Here is a 26,624-nt window from a genome sequence, read left to right as displayed (position 1 = left end):
TAACAACTTTTGGACTTTATTTTACCAGCTCTTTTTGAATACACAGGACATATATGTACAAATAAAAATAGCTTCATTTTTTAAAATATAAATTAGACCACACTATGTAGATTTTCTGCAACTTGCTTTTTTAACTTGAACAAGGTATCATGGGGATATTTCTATGGTTCTATATAGAGTTCTACCTCATTCTTTTTACTTCCTACATAGTGTTCTATAGTAACTATTTCCATATTCATAGACATTTAAGTTCTTCAAATATTTCACTAGTACAAACCATACTACAGTGAACATCCTTACAAGTGAGAAGTTCTCCAGGATAGAGGTACACAGACTATCTTTCTTAAATGTGTGATTTGTTGAGTGTCTCCTCTTTGATGGTCAAAAGGAATAAACTACTTCTGCATGATCTACCACACTAACTACATTTGATGGCTCTTTCTTCATTATGCATTTTCTTATGTTGTTTAAGGGCTGAACTCTGGGGAAAAGCCTTCCCACATACATTACATTCATAAGGTTTTTCTCCAGTATGGATTCTCTGATGTTCAACAAGGCCAGAGCTATGCCTGAAGGATTTCCCACATTTCTGACAGTAATAGGGCTTTTCTCCAGTATGAATTCTCTGATGTCCAATAAGGGTTGAGCTCTTCGTAAAGACTTTCCCACAGTCGTTACATTGATAGGGTTTATTTCCACTATGAGTTTTCTGATGTCCAGCAAAGGATGAGCTATACCTAAAAGATTTTCCACATTTACTGCAGTGATAGGGTTTCTCTCCTGTATGCATTCTTTGATGACTAACAAGAGTTGAGCTCTTCCTAAAGGTTTTTCCACATTCATTACACCGATACGGTTTTTCACCAGTATGGATTTTCAAATGTTCCAACACAGTTGAGTTATCCCTAAAAGTTTTCCCACATACATTACATTCAAAAGGCTTCTCTCCGCTATGTATTCTCTCATGACGAGTAAGGGCTACATTCTGAGCAAAGGCTTTCCCACAGTCATTACATTTGTAGGGTTTCTGACCAGTATGAATTCTCTGATGACGTAAAAGGATAGAGTTCTTTCCAAAAGCTTTTCCACATTCATTGCATTTATGAGGTTTCTCTCTAGAATGGATTTTCTGATGATTAACAAATGTTGAGTACTTCTTAAGGAATTTCCCACATTCAATACATCTATAAGGCTGCTTGCCTGTGTGAATTTTACGATGATTTAAAAGAGATGAACTGCTCATAAAGGCTATGCCACATTCATTACATTTATGGGGTTTCTCACCAGTATGATTTCTCTGGTGGCTAATAAAGGAGGAATTATATTTGAAGACTTTCCCACATTCCTCACATTTATAATGTGTCTTCTCTGTGGAACTTCTGCCCTCCCAGTCCAGGCCTCTTTCCATCACGTCACTTTTTGTTTGCTCTCCCAGATCAGATCCTTCAGAAGTATGTTGCTTTAGGGGGGACATCTTTGTTTCAAACCAGTACTCCTGGACTGAAAAAAATTTTTTTAATTCAAACATTCTCTATGTTGAAATACTGAAAGTGAGAGCTGCACAAGATAAAAATTTTCTATTCTACACAACTAAGGGTTATGTAAAATTAATTCATCCCACTTGTGATTCGTGTTAAGAAAAGATGGCGAGAATAAAGATAAAAGTCTAGAGAAATGGAATGAAGTTATATCATAAACACCGTATTTAAAGAATGCAAGGAGCATCTAAGAAGTTGGCAAGTTAGGAAGGTAACACAGAAAACACATTCCCCCCAAAAATAGATGAGAATGTGAGAATAAACACAAATTTGGAGAGAAAACCAAATATCCCAAAGCAAACCATGATTGCTAGGGCAGATTCCTATAGGGTGGTACATTTGAGAACACCTTAATGTCTCCAAAAACTTAAGAATAACATTTCTCTGAGAATTTAACAGAGAACCAATACTTAGTGTCTCAGAGAAAAAAATAGACAAAATATTTAAGGAACCAAAACAGTTCTCAGGCAAAAAATTGTACTGTAATCTATGTTTTTTAACATATCTTAAAAAGAACATACCAATCAAATTGTGATCTTTTTTACAAAGTACACACCTATGACCCAACAGAAAATAGGTAAGATGATTATGACAAGTAGATTCTGAAAAACTAATGGAGCCAAATTTATGATAAAACAATCATTGATCAATTCTTTTACTGAATGAATTTTTCTTATATACATACATATACATTTACATTTATATATTTTATTATTTATATTTATTAGCCAGGAGAGAGATTCCATACATCTGATACTTGAGCTAAGACGTTTTTTTTTTTTAGGAAAACTCAAGTTGAAAATGAAGCCTGGTGAGAAACAGCCCAGATCCTTCAAATGGCCTTTGATGGGATATACATTTAATGTGTAATGGTTAAACTAGAAAAAACTTTAAGATACTGATTGTAAAGGAAGGTGGAGGCAAATTAGTCATATGAAGAGAAACGCAAGCATATGGACACTTGTTCTATAACAAAGGTAGCTTGCAGAGCATTGAGGAAGAGAAGACTACACTGGCACTTGTGAGGTGTGTGGGGGGGTGGTTAAACATGAACCCTACCTCTTCCCATGCACAAAAATCAATTCTAAGAGGATGATAAATCTAAAAATAAAAGACAAACAATAAAACTTCTAGGAGTTGGGGCGCCTGGGTGGCTCAGATGGTTAAACGTCTGCCTTCGGCTCAGGTCATGATCCCAGGGTCCTGGGATCAAGCCCCACATCGGGCTCCTGACTCAGCGGGGAGCTTGCTTCTCCCTCTCCCTTTGCCTCTCCCCCTGCTCATGCTCTCTCTCTATCTCTGTGTCTCAGATGAATAAATAAAATCTTTAATAAAAAAAAAACTTCTAGGAGTTAACACAGAAGAATGTTTTCATGAATGTGGGGAAAGGAAAGATTTATTTAAAAGGACACAAAAAGCACTGACAAGAAAGGGAAAGATTGATAAACTAGAGATCATTAAAATTAAGAACTTCTATTCATCAAAAGACCATTAATAGTCAAAAGCAAACCACAGAGAGAACGGTGATACCGCATATTTAATCAACAAAGGGCTCTCTGAATTGATAATTCATAAAAGATGATATATAATGGCCAATAAACATTTGAAAATGTCCTCAACCTCATTATATATAAGGGATAAGGATATTAAAACCACATTGAGATACATAACACACCCAAAGAATGCCTAACTTCAAAAGACTGGCATCATCAAGTGTTCATAGATACAGAAAAATAAGTACTCTCACACAGATGGTAGAAATATAAATGGCACAAACCTTTCAAAAACTATTTGGCATTATGTACTAAAGTTGAACATATGCATATCCCATAAAATAAAAATTCCACTCCTTAGGTATATGTCCAAAAGAAACGTATCCACACATGAACCAAAAGATAACCTATAAGAATGTTCATAGCAACTCTAACAGTCAAAAGCTGGAAATATCCCAAATATCCATCCACATATATGAGATAAGCTATGGAATAGCCATACAATGAATAAAATACTCCAGCAGTGGTTTTCCAAGCATGGTCCCCAGCCCAACAGCATCAGCATCAGCATCACCTGGGAACTTGGTAGAAATTTTCAGTTCACACTCCAAACCTACTGAATAAAAAACTCTGAGGGTGGGATCTAGTAATTGTACTTAAGCATGCTTTCTGATGCATATTAAAGTTTTAAGAATCACTGATCCACAGCAAGGACAATGAATTAAAGTGGCCAAATAAACTTTAGTGTTAGTTTAGGGGGGTGGAGGGAGGATGGCTAATTATTGGGAGGGATCAACATGTGATTTAGTAGTATTGCCAATGTTCTTTTCTTTGACCTGAGTGCTGGTTACATAGTAGTGGCTTTAAAAACACTAATTCAGACTGTGTATATATATTTATCAACTTTTCTATATATATATTAAATTTTTAAAAGGCTTTAAGAAAGAAAAAAAGGAAGGGTAGCTTATGAGTCTCTTAATACTTGATCAGAGAAATCAAAACACAAATTGCAAAATATCTAATAATCATGAAAACCCTATCAGAATCTATTGAATACAACCAAAACACTGCACAAAAGTTTAAAGCTCTAAATATTTATATTACATAAACAAGAATGAAAATCAATGAATTTAAGTAAACAATTAAGGTTAGAAAAAGTAAATAAACCTAAGAAAACAAAAGGGAAAAGGAATTAAATATTAAAAAACAAAAAATAATAATACATAAATACCTCTAAGAGCTCTTTTAAAAAGCAGAAGAGTTAATAAATCTTAAAAAGACAAATAAATAATGTAAGAAATCAGTAGAAAGTAACCATAAATGTAGAGGATATTACAAAAAGAATCAGAGGGGTACCCGGCTGGCTCAGTTGGAAGAACACACAACTCTTGATCTCAGGATCATGAGTTTGAGCCCCGCATTGAGTGTAGAGATTACTTAAAAAGATAAATAAATAAACTTTTAAAAAATAAATAAATAAAAAATCAAAAAGAATCATAAAGGCAGGGTACCTGGGTGGCTCAGTCAGTTAAGCATCTGCCTTTGGCTCAGGCCTTGATCCCAGGGTCCTGGGATCAAGTCTCATGTTGGGCTCCCTGCTCATCGGGGAGTCTGTTTCTCCCTCTCCTCTACCTCTCCCCCCCAGCCAGTGCTCCCCCCTCCCCCGCTCCTCAAATAAATAAATAAATAAAATTAAAAAAGAAAAAAGAATCATAAAGGCTACTTTGTTCAAAACTAGAGAGATAATTTGAGAACTTGAATTACTGGATATTTTTAGTAAATTGTAAATTTCAAAACTGTTTTGAGAGAGAGCAAAAATCTACTTCGACAAGCTACCATAAAAGAGAGATTATCATCAAATAACTACCCCCTAATTCCTCTCCCCTGCTCCCTGCCATTAAAAATAAGTAAAAACCGGGGCGCCTGACTGGCTCAGTTGGTTAAACATCTGCCTTCGGCTCAGGTCGTGATCTCAGGGTCCTGGGATCGAGCCCCACATTGGGCTCCCTGCTCAGTGGGAAGCCTGCATCTCCCTCTCCCTCTGCCTGCATCTCCCCCTGCTTGTGTTCTCTCTCTCTCTGTCAAATAAATAAATAAAATCTTTAATAAATAAAAAATAAAAAAATCAGTAAAAACAAAACAAGGGCCAAACTTTCAGGGAACCAGCTATCATGTGAATTAAACTATACCAGAGGATGAAAATAGGAAAGATCCAAAAAAAATTTTTAAGAGGTATTACAAAACTAGGGACGCCTGGGTGGCTCAGTCGTTAAGCGTCTGCCTTCGGCTCAGGTCATGATCCCAGGGTCCTGGGATCGAGTCCCGCATCGGGCTCCCTGCTCCGCGGGGAGCCTGCTTCTCCCTCTCCCACTCCCTCTGCTTGTGCTCTCTCTCTCTCTCTCTGATAAATAAATCTTAAAAAAAAAAAAAAAGTTTTAAAAAGAGGTATTACAAAACTGAAATCAAAACCTAATGAAAATGGCCTGACAAAAAGAAAAATGTAAATAAACTTTTTATAAATATCAGTGCAAAAACTTACATAAAAGATTAGCAAACAGAATCATTTACTGTCATAACCAAGACGGTTCTATTAAGAATGCAAAGTCGTTAAGATAACTGAAGATAAAATTTACCATATTAACAGATCAAAAGGGAAAAGATACCCTCTCCACACAGGCTGAAAAGGCATTTGATAAAATTCAATGCCCGCGCTTACTTTAAAAAAAAGTGATTTCTTAATGAAAGTGAATTAAATACTTCCTTTACATAATAACATTTATGTATCCCAACCCAATAACCAGCTAAATGGGAGAATCCTAGACACAATCCCATTAAAGACACAAAAAGACAAACATTTCCATTTTGTATTGTTGACAATACAGAAAAAGTCAATATAAAACTTTAAAAAAATCCATCCTCAACTACACTCCTGGTAAGAGGAATGCAAATTAAAATTACAATAAAAGTTTTTAACTATCAGATTGGCAATTATCAAAAAGTATAAGACACTGTTGACAAGGTATGATCAGACTGGCACTCATATGTTGTCAATAGGAGTATAAATGTATGGATACTAGTATTATCCACTAAATTTTAAAATATACTTACCCTTTCATGTATAAATTCTTGTTCTAGAATTTATCCTATAGATTTACTTGTACTTGAGAGAATTGATATGTGTATCAATAATCACTGCATCACTGTTCATAGCTACTATGTCCAATTGGGAACTGATTACATAAGTTACAATATAGCCATAAAATGGAACACTATACAGCCATTAAAAAATAAAACAGCACTCTAAATGATGTAGCTATGTGAAATGACTTCCAAGATATAACAAAAGCAAGACACAGAATAGTGTACTACCATGTACTTGAAAAAAAAAAAAGGGAATACATGTATATTCTTGCAAAGCATACATTACACCTGGAAATTTCCACAAGAAATTTATATAAAGATGCCTCTGAGGAGAGGAACTGGATGATTAAGAAAGGTATATGAAGGCTGCATACCATTTGAACCATCTGAATTTTATACCATACGCATTTCTAAAAACCAATAGAGTGGAATATGCAAAAAAGGAGGGGGAAGTGTGAAACAGGGAATTATTGTGGAATCTTTGCATAAAGATGTATTACCTTCCAAATGGATGGAAGAAATATCAAAGGAAACACTGCTAGCTTTTACTACATCTAAATTCTAAACATCTTATATCAAAAAATACCAAAATTAAGGGGCGCCTGGGTGGCTCAGTTGGTTAAGCAACTGCCTTCGGCTCAGGTCATGATCCTGGAGTCCCAGGATCGAGTCCCACATCGGGCTCCCGGCTCGGCAGGAAGCCTGCTTCTCCCTTTCCCACTCCCCCTGCTTGTGTTCCCTCTCTCGCTGTCTCTCTCTCTGTCAAATAAATAAAATAAAATCTAAAAAAAAAAAAAAAAAAATACCAAAATTAAAACAGAAAGAACCAAGAATAAGGAAGACTGAGTTACTGTTGTTACCCTAGAAAGAATCTACACAGGGGTGCCTGGATGACTCAGTCGGTTAAGCATCTGCCTTGGGCTCAGGTCATGATTTCAGGGTCCTGGGGTCAGCCCGGGAGTCAGGCTTCCTGCTCAGCGGGGAGTCTGCTTCTCCCTCTCCCTCTGCCCTTCTGCCCCCCGCCCCCTGCTCATGCACGCACTCTCTCTCTCTCAAATGAATAAATAAAATCTTTTTGAAAAAAAATAATCTACACAATAATTTAGAGGAAAATTTAAACGTAGTAAGAACAAAAAGAATTACTGAAAAGCATTAAAAAACAAAACAAAGCCAAAAACCTAGGTTAAACAAATTATGTATCCTTGGTATCTTCCATGAAATACAGTTATAAAAGTTTCTCTGAGGATGATATAGGCAAAATGACAGAGTTTTTTAAAAAAGGAATATTGGCAGGATAAATATTTTAGGTGAGAGAAACATCCATGTTTAAAGATTTTGAAATGAATTATGACACGAAGAAAGTGACATACAGAAATTTATGCAAAGTATATGTAAAAAAAAAAAAAATGAGAGTCAAGAGTAAAGGATAACAGAGAAGAGAAATTTAAAAAGACCACAGGGAAGAAAATGCTTCCCCATCAGTTTGTTTGCCAAAAATAGTAATTATCTGATAGGAAACTATGCTTACACTTGGAATCTGCCACTGTCACTATATGATTAGAGATAATGGATATTAAAACTAGAAAGGGATATACAGTCATTTACGAAGCTAACCATGACAGAATTTGAAAGGAATTGAGAATGGGACAGAAGACAGAAACAAAGCATAGCCTGACAAGTGCCTGAAAATGGGGAGGGGAAAAAAACACATAAAGAGACTGAGGATTTCAGAGCAAGAGGTCATGGGCCTGAGGCCCTCGAGAAGGGAGCAGCTCTCCATAGGAATGAAGAGAAAAATGGCAAGTCATTTGACACGACAATGACATTAAAAAGAGGAAACTGGTGTCAAGTGCCCCAGCCCTGCTGCCCAGACATGGGCCCTCTAAGATGAGCCTTCTGACCAAGAACCCCTCCTCACCATTCAATGTGTTCAGCTGCTGCTTGAAATGGCTCCCACCTCACTCACCAGAGCAAGTATCTGATGGAATCTGTTGTACTTCCATCCATGGCTCTGCCCCTTGCTCCAACTGGGTGATTAGTTTGGGTTTGGAAGAGAGAAGTCCTATTAGTACAGAAAGAAAAGGAATGTGACTGTGGTGATGAGCAAAAGCAGTTATCCCAGACCTCAATCTCAGGGTGGCCTACAGGGTGGTATCAGGATGTCCAAATCATGTAGTTATAGACATGTACATGGAAAAATTTAGAGAACTGGGCTAGACTGCACACAAAGCTACCATCTTAAACTCTGTATGGCTCTGACTTTGAGGGACAGAATGAGCATTAACTCCAGCCTCTAAGTCCATGTTAAAAACAAACAAACAAAACCTCCCATTTAAGATTTTTAAATACCCCATATACCCTGTGAAAACCCACAGTTGCCCAGGAAATCAATTTTGAGTTAAAAAGACATCCTTACGGGGTACCTGGGTGGCTCAGTTGGTTCAGAGTCCGCCTTCAGCTCAGGTCATGATCCTGGCGTCCTGGGATCAAGCCCCCTGTCAGGATCCCTGCTCAGTAGGGAGTCTGCTTCTCCCTCTCCCTCTGCCCCTCTCCCCTGCTTGCGTGCACCCTCATGTTCTCTAATAAATAAAATCTTAAAAAAAAAAAAAAAAAAAAGACACCCTTACCCACAGACACCAGATTCCCATAGTTTTCCAGCATCACATCCCTGTACAGGGCTTGCTGAGTGGCATCCAGGTGTTTCCATTCAAACTGGGTAAAGGCCACAGCTACATCCCCAAATGTCAGTGATCCCTGCAAAATCAAACCCAATTCTGCTCATCCAGGAACTGTTTACACCCTTGACCCTGAAGTAGAGAACCAGGAAGTCCTCACTAGAAAAGGAAAGTAACACATTCAAGGCCAGCTTCTGATATTTCAGATTGTTTATGCAGAGGGAAGTGGAACACAGTTAATGAAAGGATCAAGGGGGAAAATATATGACAGGCTCAGAAATCAGACTTGCTACACAGGAACAAAAAATTAAAAGATAAGAAGCTGGAAAATCCAGCCAGGGATAAAGGGAGGTCATGGCCCCTCATCTGAACCACACTGCCCTCCTCATGCCCTTCCAACACACCTATCATGCTCCCTCCTCTGGGCGTGGCATTTGCTCATCTCTCACTTTGTAGGTCTTTACTTAAATGTCACCTCATCAGAAAGTTCTTCTCTTTTCTCTTTTCCCATCCTCTACCACCGTCTATCCCATGACCCACTTCACTTTCTTCACAGGATTTCTCACTTCCTGGCAAGATTAGATTTATTGTTGGTATCATCTATAATGTGAGCTCCGTGAGGTTAGGGACCAGTGGGTCACTGCTGTCTCACCAGCCTAAAATACTGCCTGGCACATTTCGGAAGTGTTCAAGGATTTGTCAATTAACAAATGAACTAAAACTCAAAAAGACATGCAAAGTGATACTGGCTTCATCCTAGAATTTACTGGGAAATAATATATATTTGTCAATAGCCTTTCATAGCTATAGCAACTTAATATGTACCAGGCACAGTGCTAAGCCCCAGGCTATACATCATCTCTCTGAATTTCTACCATGACTATTCATAAAGTAAATCTATTTTATCATTAAGGGTAGTAAAGCTCAGAGAGTTGAAAGAATCTGTTCAAAGTCACCAGGCTGGTTGACTACAGTATAAAAAGGAACTATAAAAAATGGTAATGAGATGGTGGCGCCTGGGTGGCTCAGTCGTTAAGCGTCTGCCTTCAGCTCAGGTCATGATCCCGGGTCCTGGGATCGAGCCCCGCATCGGGCTCCCTGCTCCGCGGGGAGCCTGCTTCTCCCTCTCCCACTCCCCCTGCTTGTGTTCCCTCTCTCGCTGTGTCTCTCTCTGTCAAATAAATAAATAAAATCTTTAAAAAAAAAAAAAAAAATGGTAATGAGACTATGGAGCAAATTGGAAGAAATGGCTATGACAAATTAAAAGGAAAAAAATGGGTAAACCTAAAAAATACACATGTGAAAGTGTTTCAAATGAAATAATTTGACTTGTTAGTGTGATAGGAATACAGGTAACCTTTAATTTTTAAAATTTTCTGTACCCTTGGGGCGCCTGGGTGGCTCAGTCATTAAGCGTCTGCCTTCAGCTCAGGTCATGATCCCGGGGTCCTGGGATCGAGCCCCACATCAGGCTCCTTGATCCGCAGGAAGCCTGCTTCTCCCTCTCCCGCTCCCCCTGCTTGTGTTCCCTCTCTCGCTGTGTCTCTCTGTGTCAAATAAATAAAATCTTTAAAAAAAATTTTTTTAATAAATAAATAAAATTTTCTGTACTCTTAATTTGTGTAATACTCATATATTACTTCCTGTCAAAATGCTAATTACTTCCTGTCAACTTTTCAAAATCCTTCAAAACCCAGTTTTCTCCAGGATAAAGGCAAACTCCAGCCTGGCATTCTAGACCCCAAATGTTTCCAAATTTCTCTGGGACCAGTTTGTTCCTGGTTTAGATGTGATGGCTTCACTCATGTCCTAGCCTTCCCCTAGTCATCCCATCTTCTGCAATTATGCAAGTTTCATTTAATCTTCAGGAAGAACTAAAAGGATTACCACCACCACCACCACCACCCATCCACCCTTTAGACTCTGACCCTGAATATCAAAGGCACTACCATCACTGTATCATGTGTATCATTCACTGACACTTCAACCTCTGTCGTTATATGATAAATGAGTCTGTTTTTCATCTTCTGTGAGTTGGCAACCCCTTTCAGGCAACAGCTATACTCTACCTACAAAGTATTCTTCAGCTTCTAGCACTCTAGAAAGCATGGGTAGCAAAAATCGATTTAGTGAACAACTCTGTAATGGGTAGAGAGGAAATGAAGGGACAACAGTGGGGAGAGGGCTCCTTTCTCTGTAAAGCTGCACCAATCCAGGATAGGCTCAGGCAACCTAATTTGGTCCATACACAGGGCAGAGTATCTTCCAGGCAAGAAGCATAAACCCGACTTCACTTTGAAACAGTGGCCATTTCTCGGGAAAAGGTGAAATCAAACTTGCCTGGATTTGGGGTCTTGGTAGTCTTGGGGCCATCTGTCTCCTGAACTGTTCTCCCAGGCAAGGGCAAAGAATCCTGAATAAGCCAATCTGGGGAAAAAGAAAGGAAATATGAGGAAGTCCCTCCATGTCCTAAACTAGCTAGAACTTGCTCTCTGCAAGCTGGACAAGACCAGTCCTCCACCCTCCCCACTCCCCACAAAGGTGGGTGGACACGTGAAGGTGGTTAAGGTCAGGGCCGGCTGCCTGGAATCTGGCCCGGCAGCAAGCTCCAGGCCAAGCTCTGGGTGTGAGTCAGTCAGGCACCTTCGCCAACACGGTGGAAAGTCTCGTAGGTGACTCAATCTCTGGGCCTCAGCGCAAGCCTTTAAACTTTCGGTCAGGCGCCATATTCGGGCGGTCACTCGACAGGGCACCGCTCCTCAGGGTGGGGCCCCAGCCACATTTGCCCTTCCCCTCCTCAGCCGGCTCCTTCCAAGGCCGGCTCCCTGAGGAAAAGAGGGGTGCACCAGGTCTCAGGGCCCCAGCCCGGCGGCAGCGTTCCAGGACCAAGCTGGGCGGGCTGGGCCGCGAGGCTCAGCGCGCGGAAAAACTGCGACCACCCACGACGGTACCGGCCGCGCAGACCCGCGAGCTTTCAGGAGCCTCGCTCTACGCACGCGGAGGAGGGCAAGGCCGGAAACGGAAGCGGCCGCGGGGGCCTCTGGGAAATGTAGTCTGGGATTCCGTCCAGGGTCTCAGTGTCTCCATCCTATGCCTTTCAAGGCATTACTTGGGGTGCTTTGAAAAGCAGTGGGGCCTTGGTCCCAGCTTCAGAGATTCTGGAGTAATGGTCTGGGTAGTCCTGGCATCGGGATTTTTTTAACCTCCTACGTGATTCTAATATGCAGCCAAGACTGGCACCCAATGCTAGAAACATGCAAATCTATGAGACATGTTTTATGTTACTTTGGGACAGCTCTTTATGATTGATTCGTTTGCTTATTTGTTTCCAAGCAATCCCATTTTGATTTTAAGCAAAGAAAAAGCATGTTAGAAAAGTAGAACACCCAAAACACTAAAAATTTCCTATTTGCTGACATAGAAGATGGAACAAGATTGAATCCATTTTTTTAAATGTGTTACTTTCTAGGAAAAAAAAAAAAAGTACTACTTATAAACTCCAGGAATTGGATAGCTTAGAAAGGAAAGTGTATCTCTTTTTTTCAATTAGGACCTTTTATTTGGAAGACTATTTCTCAGAACGGGACATTTATTTACCAAATTAACAATGATTAAACAGTGCCCTGCTAAATGCCACTCACTATTCTAGATGCTAAGGACAGAGCACTTGATAAGGACTCCCTCCTTAACCAAACTTTGGTCAGGATCCTCTGAATCCTCTTCCATAAGACCTTGTGTTTGGCATAGTAAGTCCAATTTTATCGAAGAATCCTCCTAAGCCAGTTCATCAAGAATTCCCCCACCCAGGGGGGCCTGGGTGGCTTAGTCAGTTAAGCGTCTACCTTCGGATGGGGTCATGGTGCCAGGGTCCTGGGATCGAGCCCCGCGTCGGGCTCCCTGCTCAGTGCAGAGCCTGCTTCTGCCTCTCCCTCTGTCTCTCGGCTCGTGCTCACTCTATCTCAAGTAAATAAAGTCTTTAAAAAGAAAAAAAAAAAAGAATTCCCCCACCCTTGGAATCCAATCAAGCTCCTCCTCCCCCACCCTTGATATCTAACCAAATTCCCATTCTGCCCTCCCCCTATCTTGATCCCTAACCAATTTCTTCATAGTCCTTTTCCATTTATTCCCTCACCCTGTCAGTTGGCTATAAATCCCCACTTGTCCCTCTTGTAGTGGGAGTTACAAACTCTCTTCCATATTGCAATGCAATAAAGTCTTGAATAGTCTTCTTTGCAAGTCTCAAAAGGTGTCAGTATAATTTCTCTTTAACACCGTGAACCAAACAAATAATGTCTGTCCCCTCAAAGATCTTACATTCAAATGGACATTTGGAAGAGAGAGATTCAACAAAATCAGGGTAAAGAAGTGAGAAGAGGATTCTTATTTAATCTAGAGCTGTAAGGAATGGCCCCTTTGATAAGAGATCATATGTGCAGAAGTCTTTAGGAAGTGAGGTAACAAAAAGGGGTATATCTGTGGGAAGTTAGTTTCAGGCAGATAAAACAGCAGATGCAAAGCCCCTACAGAGTGTACTTGGGTTACTTGAGGAACAGTAAAAAGTCAAGGGGTTAGAACACCAAAGACAGGTAAAGGCTAGATCATGTTTGTGATGATTAATTTTACATGTCAACTTGATTGGGCTAAGGGACACCCAGACAGCTGGTAAAACATTAATTCTGGATGTGTCTGTGAGAATGTTTCCAGAAAACATTACCATTTGCATCAGTAGACTGAGTAAAGAAGATCTACCTTTACCAATATAGACAGGCATCATCCAATCCATTGAGAGTCCAGTTGAACAAAAATGTGGAGGAAGGATGAATTCTCTCTCTCTTCTTGAGCTGAGACATCCATCTTCTCTTGTCCTCAGACATCGGAGCTTCTGGTTCTTAGGCCTTCAGATTCTGGGACTTCCTCCAGCACACCACCCCTCCCTTCTCAGGCCTTCAGCCATTGGCTCCCCTGGTTCTCAGGCCTTCTGACACAGACTGAATTATACCTGCTTGCAGATGGCAGATCATGGGACTTCTCAGCCTCTATAAACAAATGAGCCAATTAATTAATTAATTACACATATACTATCATTCTGTTTCTCTGGAAGACCCTGACTAATACAATATTGGTCCATTTAGTCCACTGCAAGGACACTGGCTCTTACTTTGAATGAGATAAGAAGCCATCAGAATGTGGGGAATTACAATCCTCATTCATTGTTGGTGGAATGATAAAATGGTGTGGCCACTTTGGAAAACAGTTTGGCAGTTCCTCAAAACTTTAAACATGGAGTTATCATATCACTCGGTGATACCATTCCCAGGTACCTACCAAAGAGAAATGAAAAATACATCTACACAAAAACTTGTACATAAGAGTCCATACCAGTGTTACTCATAAGAGTCAAAAGTGGGAAAGGCACAAATGTCCATCAACTGGCAAATGGATAAAAAAGTATGGTATATCCAAACAGTGGGCTATTTGGCAATAAAAGGAAAGTATTGATATATGCTACATAATTGATAAACTTTGAAAACAATACTAAGCAAAAACAAGATAGTCACAGGGGCGCCTGGGCGGCTCAGTCGTTAAGCGTCTGCCTTCGGCTCAGGTCATGGTCCAGGGTCCTGGGATTGAGCCCCACATCAGGCTCCCTGCTCCAAGGGAAGCCTGCTTCTCCCTCTCCCACTCCCCCTGCTTGTGTTCCTTCTCTTGCTTTGTCTCTCTCTGTCAAATAAATAAATAAAATCTTAAAAAAAAAAAATCTATAGCAACTAGCAACAATTCACAATAACTAGCCCAGGAAGCCAGCCTGCTTGTAGACTGACTTGTAAGAAATCAAAACATCATCTCTAGCCATCAGCCCAAGCAGCCAAACTATTAACCAGCCCCTAAGAGTCAGACGTTAATAACTGACAGTATCCCTTAGTTTTGTCCCCACTTCCAATCAGAGAATGCCAAATATACTCCCCTAACCAACCATATAGGACGCCCTCTTCTACTTAGCTACCTCCAGTTTCCCTTCCCAATGGCCTGCAATCAGGGCATACCCAAAGCCTTCCCTTTTTTCCGCTCTGAAGCTTTACCACTCCACTGCCTTTGAGTCTCTGCCAAAATGCAAGGGATGGTAGCTACCTTGCCACAGCATGCTTTGTATAAATAGCCTTTGCTTATTCTCATTTGGTTAGTCTTCATTTTTTCCACAAATTCTTTTATATCTAATATCCAGTCCAAATCTGAATATCTCTAAGTGTCCCATAGATTTCTTTTATACCTAATTTGTTTGACTCAAAGGGGAATGCTTCAATCAGCCCTGGACCCTCTTTGGAAGTTTCTTGCTCCCTGGCAGACAAGTTGTCCGAGGCCTACACTATGTTTTGCCACAAACCAGCCACTTCTCCAAAGAGCCCTGGCTTTTTCAGTTTCCTGCCATCTTTTGGATTTACCTACAAACTGGAGCTTGTGAAGGAGCCTATGGGCCTTAGCCCAGTTTCAACGGTGTTCTCAGCTTCCTGCTGAGGAGTCCACTCAGAATGGAGTTCTCTTCTTTGGGGACTGTGTTATGTGGTGGTAGTTTCTGTGTTCTGGGTTCCAGGATTCTCACTATTTTGGAACAGCTGCTGAAGCCCCACGGTGCTTTGACCTCACCTCTTCTGGTTGTGGGGGTACCCTGACTTTGGCTTTGTTGAAGATACTGTCCAGTGGGATGTTTCTCCTGCTATCCTAGGGACTCAGTCCATTTTTATGAGTGACTTGGGGAAATTCAAAAACTCTGCTGCTCCTGTTTCTCCCTCTCCCTGCACTGTTTCCCCCTGTTTGTGTGCTCACTCTCTCTCTGTCAAATAAATAAATAAAATCTTAAAAAAAAAATTTTTTTAAAGGGGTGCCTGGGTGGCTCAGTCAGTTAAACATCTGCCTTCAGCTCAGGTCATGATCCCAGGGTCCTGGGATCAAGCCCCGCATCGAGCTCTCTGCTCGGCAGAGAGCCTGTTTCTCCCTCTCCCTCTGCTGTTCCCCCTGCTTGTGTGCTCTCAAATAAATAAATAAAATCTTTAAAAAATTAATTAAAAAAAAAAACTCTGCTGCTGTAAGGATCTTGCCCTGCTTCTCATTTTTTTTTTAACAGATGAGGAAGGTTTAGAGAGGCCAAATAATGTGGCCTCGGTGTGTTCACATACAAAAAAGTTAATAATCTCTGCTCCCCTACTTCCCAGGACTGTTGTGAGAAATAAATGAGATAAAAGAAATGAAAAGTCAGAGATACAAGGACACAACAGGGCGCAAAGGCAGACATTCCTGGAGCAGGTCAAAACACCCTCCCACAGTTCCTCTGTCTCCAAGGGCATGCCGCTAGCAACCGCCGCCCCCTAAATGTCAAAACAGGTAAATTAACTTTTACAGGGCACTGTGATGCAGGCCTTCCACGCCTTATTTCCTGCAGTTCTCATGACAGCCTGAGAGGGGCAGCTTTCACAAGCCTCATTTTACAGAGGAGGAAATCAGCACTTAATGACATTGATAACCTGCCCATGGTGTCTTGTTTTCTGGTAGCGGAGCCTGTATTTACACCCAAGCAACTTCACTCCACGGCCCCTGCCTTAGCAATCTCATTCCACCGCCCCTGCCTTAGCAATCTCATTCCACCACTCCTGCCTTTAGCTGCTCTTGGTGCCTGAAGCGGAGAAGGTGTGGGTTTTCATGGAAGAGGAGGGAAAGGCAGAGGACAGAGAAGGTGAGCCAGGAGGAGCTGGTAATTGAGCTGTTGAGAAGCTCTGTGCAGCTATTCTCAGTATCCTCTTTCTCTGAGGTAGGTGGCTAAGCCGAAGGCCGGGCTAGCTCACCAGATTGTAATTACCCCCTTAGAGTCTTTCAAGGCATTCTTGGAAACATGTCACTCTTCTAGGGTTTCCAGATAAAATACAGGATGCCCAGCAACATTTGAATTGCAGACAAACATTACAAGGGACACACATCTCCTAAAAAAAAAAAAAAAAAAAAAAGTCATTCGTTGTGTATCTGAAATTCTAATTGAGCTTGGCATTTTCATTTTCATCTAATTGAGCTGGACATTTTCATTTGCTAAATCCGGCAACCCAACCCTGCCCACTCCACACAGATCTTTTTTCTTTTACATTTCTATCATCCTAATACAACATCTAAATGGAACCTTTTTTTGGTTTTAAAGATTTCTAGATCTTTAGGGATACTCTATGATACATTTAACCTTGGATTGGGGTATGCTCCTTAAGTTATCTACTCATTAGTATCCCTTAGTCGGCTGTGCTCCGTATCTTAGAGAAAGTCAACAGATACAGTCTGAAGAAAGGTGGGAAGTACAGCAACAACAATCAGGATGGAGAGGCTGATGGGGGAGAAGAGAGGATTCATAAAGCTGAAAACCGCTAAAACCCTCCCCCCCAGTGCTGGTGGAGCCATGTGGAGAAACAGCATTTTATGTGATGAGGTACACAGAATATAGTCTCTGAACGCTTCTGAATGAGTGAGTGCAGGAATCATGCTGAGGTGCATCTAGCAGCGTGTACACTATAATGATGAGTTTCCACAGCCCTGGGGCCATCTACCCCTCCCCCCTCCCCCCTTAGCAGGCAGCACCAAGAGCCCTTTATTACTGGGCAGGATTAACTTCCCTCCTCGCCCCTCCCTGCTTGCCTGGAGGCACTCGACCAATTCGCTTCTTTTCTCTGGGCCTTGATTCCCAGTCTGAAAAGAGGGCTGGATGAGACTCCCCTCATCACCCTCTTCATTTCTATGATTATACATCATTTGAGCACACCCTGGGGACAGTTTGGGAAACAGACGTGGAGACATTCTTAGAACTCACAGGGATCTGGACAGAGGGAGCTCTGTGATCCCCTGCTCTAGTCAGGAGCCAGCCTGGCTGGGGAAAGGGCTCAAATCCACATGGAAGCCCTGACCTCCCTTTTCCAGCTCCAACAGTGATTTCTCCAGCTTTCCTAGGAGTCCACTGTGACCGGACCTGCATCTGCCACCATCTTAATTGGCCTGCTATTTCTATGTTGGATTGATTCCCCCAGCAGGCTGGACTGGGAGGCAGAGCCCAAGGGGTCCAACAAAAGTTCCTTTCTTCATCTCTGTTCTGGCCTGTTGCATCTGTGATCCCCTGAAAAGATGAGGTGACAGATAAATGTGCTATAGTGAAAGTGCTTCCAATGCAATACCTAAGGTAATGAGTTTCAACCCTGACTCTGCCATTTACCAACAGCAGAATCTTTTTTTTTTTATTTTTTTATTGTTATGTTAATCCCCATACATTACATCATTAGTTTTAGATATAGTGTTCCATGATTCATTGTTTGTGCATAACACCCAGTGCTCCATGCAGAACGTGCCCTCCTCAATACCCAGCACCAGGCTAACCCATCCTCCCAACCCCCTCCCCTCTAGAACCCTCAGTTTGTTTTTCAGAGTCCATTGTCTCTCATGGTTCTTCTCCCCCTCCGATTTCCCCCCCTTCATTCTTCCCCTCCTGCTACATTCTTCTTCTTCTTTTTTTCTTTCTTAACATATATTGCATTATTTGTTTCCGAGGTACAGATCTGAGATTCAACAGTCTTGCACAATTCACAGCGCTTACCAGAACACATACCCTCCCCAGTGTCCATCACCCAGTCACCCCATCCCTCCCACCCCACCCCCCACTCCAGCAACCCTCAGTTTGTTTCCTGAGATTAAGAATTCCTCATATCAGTGAGGTCATATGATACATGTCTTTCTCTGTTTGACTTATTTCGCTCAGCATAATACCCTCCAGTTCCATCCACGTCGTTGCAAATGGCAAGATCTTATTCCTTTTGATGGCTGCATAATATTCCATTGTATATATATACCACATCTTCTTTATCCATTCATCTCCAACAGCAGAATCTTGCGCAAGTCATGGCCCCTTTCTCTCTCATCCTCTGTGCCTTCAATTTAAGACAAGTGAGGAATAACCCCTATTCCCCAGTGCTTTAACAGGCAAGGATGAACGTTGGGCCCTGAGCCCAGTACAGGGCATCCAGGAGGAAATCTGTAAATTGAAGTCCCTCCACCTTTCTTTCTGTGTGTCTCCCAAGGGCTTTCCTGCTGAGGCCTAAAGACTGAGGTGCTCCCTGGCTGGTGCTCCTCCAGGTCCCAAGACCACAACAGGCAGAAAATGTAGACCCCAGATGGAGACCTCACAAGCTTCCTCCCAGAGCACCTGGCTCTCACAACATGGAGAGCATCCTGGAAAGGAGGGCTTAGCAGGGCCTCAATGGCCTCGGGGGCCACATCATTACTGCCCTTCTCTGGGGTCAGGGTTGGAATCAGCTAAGGAGAGATGGCAAAAGGGTACTGGATAGGGGTGGGGCAAGACTAAAATAAGATAGAGGGAAAAAAGCACTGTTAGATCATCCACACAGCAGATCATTCACCTTGGAAAACAGATACAAACATTCCTATGAGCCTCAGTCCCACTATTTAGGCAAAAGGCTCCTTACCATACTGTGAGTCCCCCAAACAGGGCTCAAGAAGGAATACTACTAACAACTCTACATTCATAAATGTGACAACTTGGAAGCAATGAACCTATTCCCTGAAAACCATAACCTACCCCGCCCAAAAATAGACAATCTGAATAGTTATAGAACTATTAAAGAAACTGAACTTGTAATTTAAGATAAAATCTCCAGGCTTACATTGTTTCACTGGAGAATTCTATCAAACATTTAAAGAAGAACTAACATAAAATTTTATACTATCTATTCCAAAAAATAAGAGGAAACATTTCCCAGCTTATTTTATGAGGCCATCATTACTCTGATAACCCAAACCAGGGTGAATCAAAACAAAACAAAACAAAACAAAAACTACAGAGCAATATCTCATTAATTTAGATGTAAAAATCCTCAAGAAAATATTATCAAATCAAATCCAGCAATGTATAAAAAGGATTATATACCTCAGCCAAGTGGAATTTATTCCACATATGCAACCAATATTGGTTCAATATTTGAAAACCCATTAGTATAATCTACCATATCAATACTAAAGAAGAAAAATACTAAGATCATTAAATTGATATAAGAAAAAGCATTTTAGGGGCACCTGGGTGGCTCAATCAGTTAAACATCTGCCTTTGGCTCAGGACATGATCCAGAGTCCTGGGATTGAGCTCCCCATCCCTCCAGCTCCCTGCTCAGCGGGGAGTCTGCTTCTTCCTCTCCCTCTGCCCCTCCCCCCATTCATGCATGCACATGCAGACTCTCTCTCTCTCAAATAAAGAAAATCTTTTTTAAAAAAAAGGAAAGAAAAAGAAAAGGCATTTCATAAAATCCAACAACTATTCATGATAACAACACTCAGCAAACTATGAATAGAAAGGAATTCCTCAAATTGATAAAGACCTAAAGTAACACCAAACTTAATGTTAAGATCAAACGCCTTCTCCCTAAGACAGTAACAAACAAGGATGTCTGCTCTCATCATCTTATGCATCATAGTACCGGAAATGCTAGCTAGTGCAATAGGTCAGAAAAAACATAAAGGGGATACAGATTGGAAATAAAGAAGGAAAATGACCTCTAATTATAGATGATATTATTCTCTATGTGAACAATGTCAAAAAAGCATTTAAAAAAGAAAGCCCTCCGATAACCACTAAGTTCAGCAAGATCACTGGGTCCAAGATCAACATAAAAATTAATCAATTTTCTATATACTAAATAACAAACATGTGAAAACTGAAAATAAAAAACAATATCATTTATGATCTTTCCTAAGAAAATTACTTAAGTATATACTTAACAAAATATCTACAGAATCTATATCCTGAAAATTACAAAATCTAAGACACTGCCATTAGAAGAAACTAGGTGAAGGATACAGGGACCTCCATTTTTTCCAACTTCCTGTGAATCTATAATTATTTCAAAATAAAAAGTTTTTAAAATATATGAACTGAAAAAAATTTGAGAATAATAATATACTCTGTCATGGACAATAATGGGTGAGAGTGTAAGCACATGCTGTGTATGAATATGGTTGTGTGGGAACATGCTTGTGAAGGTACAGATTGTATTTATGTATATAGTTTGTGTGAATGAGTATGGGGTATATGTTTGTAGGCAGGTTGATCACTGTCAGCAGAATGCCATTCAGCATACATCCCAAGGTCTCAGCACCACCCTGGGAGGAAATTCTCCAGGGATCATTCTCAAGGGATTCTAAACTGTGCAGAACACAACGTGAATATTTTTGTCCCCATAACAACCCCTGCTGAGGCCTCTCAACTCATCCCTACAAACACCTCCTGACATTTTCTAAGAACAATGCATCACATTTCAGTGATAATTATCTTCAACCATATAGAACCCTGGAAAGTTCCTGGAACAGTTTAACCCCTTTTGCCTTCCTGGCGGTTTCCTTGAAAAGGGCTGTGGTTACTGGGTCCCTTTCATAAATGAGAAAACCAAGTCTTGAAGGGGAAAATTACATGGAAACACAGGATAATTATAAAGGGAGTCAACTGTGAAAAACATGTGCTTTGGAATATTTTTTAAAAACCCAAAATCTGGATTTGAATCCATACTCTACCCTTATTATGAGATTGGAAAACGTATTATGAGACACTAAATATGCTTCTTGAAACTTTTAAAATGTAAAACCTGTAAAATGGGGTCACACTACCTACCTCTCAGTAAAGTGTATGGAAAAAATACGTAAGATAGAGGTATGGTATTTGGCATATATATGCTAATATTTGCTTAATTTGTTAAAAGACATAGACCAGGATTTTCGCTGGTATCTGGGCAGGGTGCCATTCTTGTCTTTCCTCTTCCTCACCACATTAAGAACATGTTCTTCCAAGTGGGCCTTTTCCTGTTCCAAGCAATCAGCAGAATCTGAGAAGAACTGTTGCCCTGTTAGTCAGGATATAAGTCTCAGGTCTGTCCCCATATCCTTTTGTTAACCATCTGACCCTACCTCTCTCCCTAGAACTTTAGGCTAGACTTCTAGATGGTTCCATCCACCCCAATCCTACCCCGGGGGCGGATTTTTAGAGGAAAAAAAGCACTGCCCTGACAAGAGGCAATATCTTGGCTTAACAGGATTTGCCAATAACAAGTTGAGTGACTTCAGGAAAATTCCATTTTGTCTTAGTTTTCTACATCTATAAAATGGTGATAGTGTCAGAAAGATAAAGTTCTTCATTGTACATTATAAAAGTCAAAATAATCCAGGTAACATATAGTCTTAGGTTCTTGGAAAGTGGGAATAAGAGTCATAAATGATACATTTCAATGCTCTAATTGGTTTTTATATGAAAGCACAATAGATGGTTTACATACTCCAAATAGCATTACTTCCAACTGCAGGCCTTTCTCAGATGGCTGCCATGTTCTTTACAGGATTGGAGATCAGCTTTTGCTGTTGAAGTAATATTTGAGAACCTCTGGATGGACAGAAAAAAAGTTCAGCACTTTGGTAGGTGATGTCAGAAATCCTGTGGACAGCAGATTCATGGGCTAGCATCTATAGAGAGAGTCCATCTAAAGTCCATTTTGATAACTGCAAGTTGACTATATAATATAAACTCTGTAAAATTTGTTGACATTTTATCATTTTTAATAGGATTTTTGTGACTTTTTCATGTTTTTAAAAAAACAGTTATTTTCTGCTTTGGGGGTCTACTATTCTATATTTACCTACTAAATCAGGCTTAACTGTATTTTTCTGATTTTCCATATCCCAAGCAGATTTTTGTTGGCTTGATTTTTTTTTTTTCTGTAAGAGGTGTGTCAAAATACCCAAGTTTGATAGTAATTTGTCAATTTCTCCCATTCTAAACATTTTTCATTTATAGATTTTGAACACAGGATATTGAAATCTAATGGTGACTTTTCCATTGGATTGGTGGGGAAAAACACCTAATTGCAGTGGATTCAAGAGAATGGGAATTGGAAACATCTCTTAAAGACAATTTTTTTCTTTTTTAAAGATTTTATTTATTTGACAGAGAGAGACACAGCGAGAGAGGGAACACAAGCAGGGGGAGTGGGAGAGGGAGAAGCAGGCTTCCTGCTGAGCAGGGAGCCCGATGCGGGGCTCGATCCCAGGACCCCGGGATCATAACCTGAGCCGAAGGCAGACGCTTAACGACTGAGCCACCCAGGTGCCCCTTAAAGACAATTTTTTAAGGAGTTTTGCAATAAAGAGAATCAGAGAAATGGGGTAGTAGCTTGAGAAATGGGATGAAGGACAAAGGGGTATTTTATAGAAGATATTACAGCATATTCATTAGTATGTTGATGATTCGGTATGGAATGAAAAACTGGTAATACAGAAGAGAAAGAAGAATGCCCTCATGTGTGAGAAAGGGGATACAATTCAGGGTGCAAATGGAGAGTTGTCTTAAATAGGAACTGAGGCTGTTCATTCAGAATGGGAAGTAGAGCATACAGATTCAAGTGGAGAAAGGTGGCAGATGGACTTGTAGGACAGTATAGTTCTCTTAGTTCCCTTTTCTCATAGAAAGCAAAGTCATCAGCTGTGAGTGAAATGGGAGAAAGAGTTGTCAGAGGCTTGAAGAGTGAGGAGAAGCTGTGAAATTGTTAAAAGAATGTATGGACTAAGCAAATGTAGTAGGATAGCTGGGCAGCATTAAGGGCCCACTTGACCTTAGTGGTCATAAATTGAAAGTGAGACCAATCATCATGGCCATGTGTTTCTCTCAGGCCACATCTACTACACAAGTGCAAGCACAGAACAGGCAGAGAATTGGATTCAACCAGGTTTGGTGTTTTATCGGCAGAATATAACCAAGTGAGACATGGGCAAGAGAGTTGACAGTATATGCAAAGGACTAACCATAGTGATGAGCCATGGCCTCTAAACTGGATGAGGAGGTAACTGAGAACATCAGAAAGTGAGAGTCAGGGCAAGGGTGACAGAATCAATGGATCAGGGAATATTTAGGAGAGCACTAGGGCCCTGATACTTTGTGTTCCCCAGACAAAAGGCAGGAAAGCAACTCAGAGGAGGAGCCTCTCCAAACATGGTAGGTCACCCAAATGTGTCCCTGTCCTAATCCGAAGAAACTGAATGTTACCTCATACAGCAAAAGGGACTTTGTGAATGTGATTAAAGATCATGATGTAGGGAAATTATCCTGGATTATCCAGGTGGGCCTGATGTAAGTCCTCACATCAGTCCATAGAAGAACACAAGAAGAGTCAGTGCAAGAGAAGGTAATGTGATGACAGAAGCAGAGATTGGAGTCAAGCACTTGGAAGATGGAAGTAGAAGCCACAGCCAAGGAACAGAGGCTATCAACTGTACTTTGAGAAAGACAAGGAAACAAATCCTTCTCTAAGCCTGCAGAAGGAACCGGCTGTGCTGATGCCTTGACTTTAGCCCAGTGAAACTGATTTCAGACTTCTGACCTCCAGAACTGTAGGAAAAGAAATTTGTGGGGTTTGTTTTTTGTTTTGTTTTGTTTTTTGTCACTAGGTTTGTGGTAATTTATTACAGCAGCAATTGGAAGCTAATACACTAACGAAGGGGTAAGATACAGAAGAGAGGTCCAGGCAACAGTTAACTCCCAAAATAAATCTGAAGGGAAGGTCCGGGGGAGAGTTGGGAGTGGCCTTGTGCCCCTCAGGAAGGGGTGAAGGTAATGAAGGTGCAGCCTGGGGAGAATTTTGTCACCCTCCCCTTGAAGGCTGTAACAATTAAAAGGGTCTCAAGGGGGCAGGGTTTGTTTCTCTGGTAAATTTATTATTTTTTTTTTAAGATTTTATTTATTTATTTGACAGAGAGAGAGAGAGAGAACAAGTAGGCAGAGAAGCTGGCAGAGGGAGAGGGAGCCTGATGCGGAGCTCAATCCCAGGATCCTGGGATCATGACCTGAGCTGAAGGCAGAGGCTTAACCAACTGAAGCCACCCAGGCGCCCCTTCTCTGATAAATTTATGATACACAGTAAGTACTATTGAATTTTTAAAAGCAAACTGTAGGCCCATATATATGGCATGACCCCATGTTGTTTAAAAAGTACGTGTGTGCATAAATAGTTGCCTGTGTACATTTAAGAAAGAGTTCTGAATGTCGCGAGACTGATTACTTCATCTCAGTATCTTTGCTCCAATAACCCCTATTTAAAACTGCAAAGCAGCGGTGCCTGGGCGGCTCAGTCGGTTAAGCGTCTGCCTCTGGCTCAGGTCATGATCCCAGGGTCCTGGGATGGAATCCCAGATCAGGCTCCCCGCTCAGTGGGAAGCCTGCTTCTCCCTCTGCCTGCTGCTCCTCCTGCTTGTGCTCTAATAAATAAAATCTTAAAAAAATAAAACTGCAAAGCATATCTCAACACACACCAACACCCCTTAATCCTCCAACTCAGCTCTACTTTTTCTGTAACACATATCACTTTATAACACACTCTACCATTTATGTATAAACAAGTATTACTTCTTTGTCCCACTAAAATTTAATATCCAGGGCGCCTGGGTGGCTCAGTCCTTAAGCGTCTGCCTTCGGCTCAGGTCATGATCCCAGGGTCCTGGGATCCAGCCCGAATCGGGCTCCCTGCTCAGCAGGAAGCTTGCTTCTCCCTCTCCCCCCTGCTTGTGTTCCCTCTCTCGCTGTGTCTCCGTCAAATAAATAAAATCTTATAAATAAATAAATAAAATTTAATATCCACAGTGATTTTTTTAAGTTCCTGGAACATAGCAGGCCCTCATGTTTGCCAAATGCATGAACTTTGGAGCCGAATTGGTGATGCTGAGTAGCATATATTCGTTTAAGGCAAAGACAAAATTAGAGCTGATATTTACGTTCTTTTCACGCCAGCAGCACTTCAGCAAAATAAAAAACCCTTTAATGGGTATTCCTAAAATAATTCTTACGCGTTTGTTTAACAACAGCAACAAAAAAAAGTAAGGGAACTTGGATGAATTAGCCTCTAACCTCAAAGAACAGCGAACAAGCAGACGCCAGCGTAAAGCAACAACCCTCGGCGTCACAGCCCGCGAAGCCCGGACCAGCGCCGGAAGCGTGTGTCGGAAATGGGCGTGGCCACCCCCCAGCTTTCTGGGACTTGTAGTTCCGAGCCCGTAGGAGCGGGTGCGGGTCAGTGTCGGGAGTCTTGCTTTTCCAGGTATCGTATTCCACGTGGGAGGTGAGACGCGCGGGACAGGACAGCCAGCGCCGCGGGCAGGGAGGCGTCTGGTGGTTGGGATGTGGGAGTGCCTCGGGGGAGGTGCAGGGCCGCTGAGATCCGGAAGCCTGGTTGGGCAGCTGTGGGAGGGCGCGCGACCTGCAGGAGGTGCGGCCCGGGGTCGCACGTGCGTCCGAGCGTCGCGACCGCCGCTCTGTCCGCCGGACCTGACTGTGATCACCTGAGTCTAAGCGCCCCCAGCGCAGAAGTGGCTGCGGCTCCGAGGGATCCATCCTTCGCCCGGCTGAGCTCTGGCTTTGGCCGGCCTGGAGGCTTCGTAGTTGGCCGCACCGGCCATTTCTGTGCCGGTGACTGGCCTTATTCCACGGTTTTCGGTGGACGTTAGGCGACCTAGAGGGGCCTCTTTGAGGGACCGAGGTTTCTGTCCCCACAACACTGTCCTCCCACCCCAGAAATGAGGCAGGTCGGGGAAGGCGCCTCAGGGAGTCGAAATCCATTCTGAGGCAAAGCATCCAAGCCGAGAGCTCCTACTGGTCTTCCTCGAACTTTAGGGCAGAAATCAGAAACCCGGAGGAAATGGACACATCTTAGTGTTGCTGGGGGCAG

At 41.6% G+C, this 26,624-nt stretch overlaps 2 protein-coding genes across 9 annotated transcripts in view; one reads left to right on the top strand and one right to left on the bottom strand.

The window, feature by feature from the left end:
* Window positions 1-25,903, bottom strand: ZNF485 (zinc finger protein 485). 7 transcript variants are annotated; one of them, XM_036087053.2, is made up of 8 exons: window positions 25,808-25,897; window positions 22,194-22,297; window positions 16,697-16,817; window positions 13,597-13,883; window positions 11,188-11,274; window positions 8,800-8,926; window positions 8,139-8,234; window positions 1-1,500 (listed from the first exon to the last, which is right to left on the bottom strand). In XM_036087053.2, the coding sequence occupies exons 5-8, from the start codon at window positions 11,218-11,220 to the stop codon at window positions 419-421; spliced, it is 1,338 nt and encodes a 445-aa protein (XP_035942946.1). In that variant the 5' UTR covers window positions 11,221-11,274; window positions 13,597-13,883; window positions 16,697-16,817; window positions 22,194-22,297; window positions 25,808-25,897; the 3' UTR covers window positions 1-418. The 7 variants fall into 7 exon arrangements, with proteins under 7 accessions (XP_035942946.1, XP_035942947.1, XP_035942952.1 ...); XM_036087054.2 differs by lacking the exon at window positions 16,697-16,817; XM_036087059.2 differs by lacking the exon at window positions 16,697-16,817 and having other exon boundaries at window positions 25,675-25,850.
* The window catches only part of ZNF239 (zinc finger protein 239), a 35,831-nt gene continuing 33,656 nt past the window's right edge, over window positions 24,450-26,624 (top strand). The window contains exons 1-2 of one of the 2 annotated variants that reach the window (XR_013449695.1): window positions 24,450-24,823; window positions 25,765-25,997. The gene's annotated coding sequence lies outside the window, so the exon portion shown is untranslated. Of the gene's footprint in view, window positions 24,824-25,764; window positions 25,998-26,624 lie in introns of those variants that run through there. The other variant, XM_078077420.1, reaches the window with a different exon arrangement.

Source organism: Halichoerus grypus, chromosome 7 (assembly GCF_964656455.1).
Source record: "Halichoerus grypus chromosome 7, mHalGry1.hap1.1, whole genome shotgun sequence".
Classification (NCBI taxonomy): Eukaryota; Metazoa; Chordata; class Mammalia; order Carnivora; family Phocidae; genus Halichoerus; species Halichoerus grypus.
Note: the sequence above shows the minus strand (reverse complement) of the source record. Positions and strands in the feature narration are given on the sequence as shown.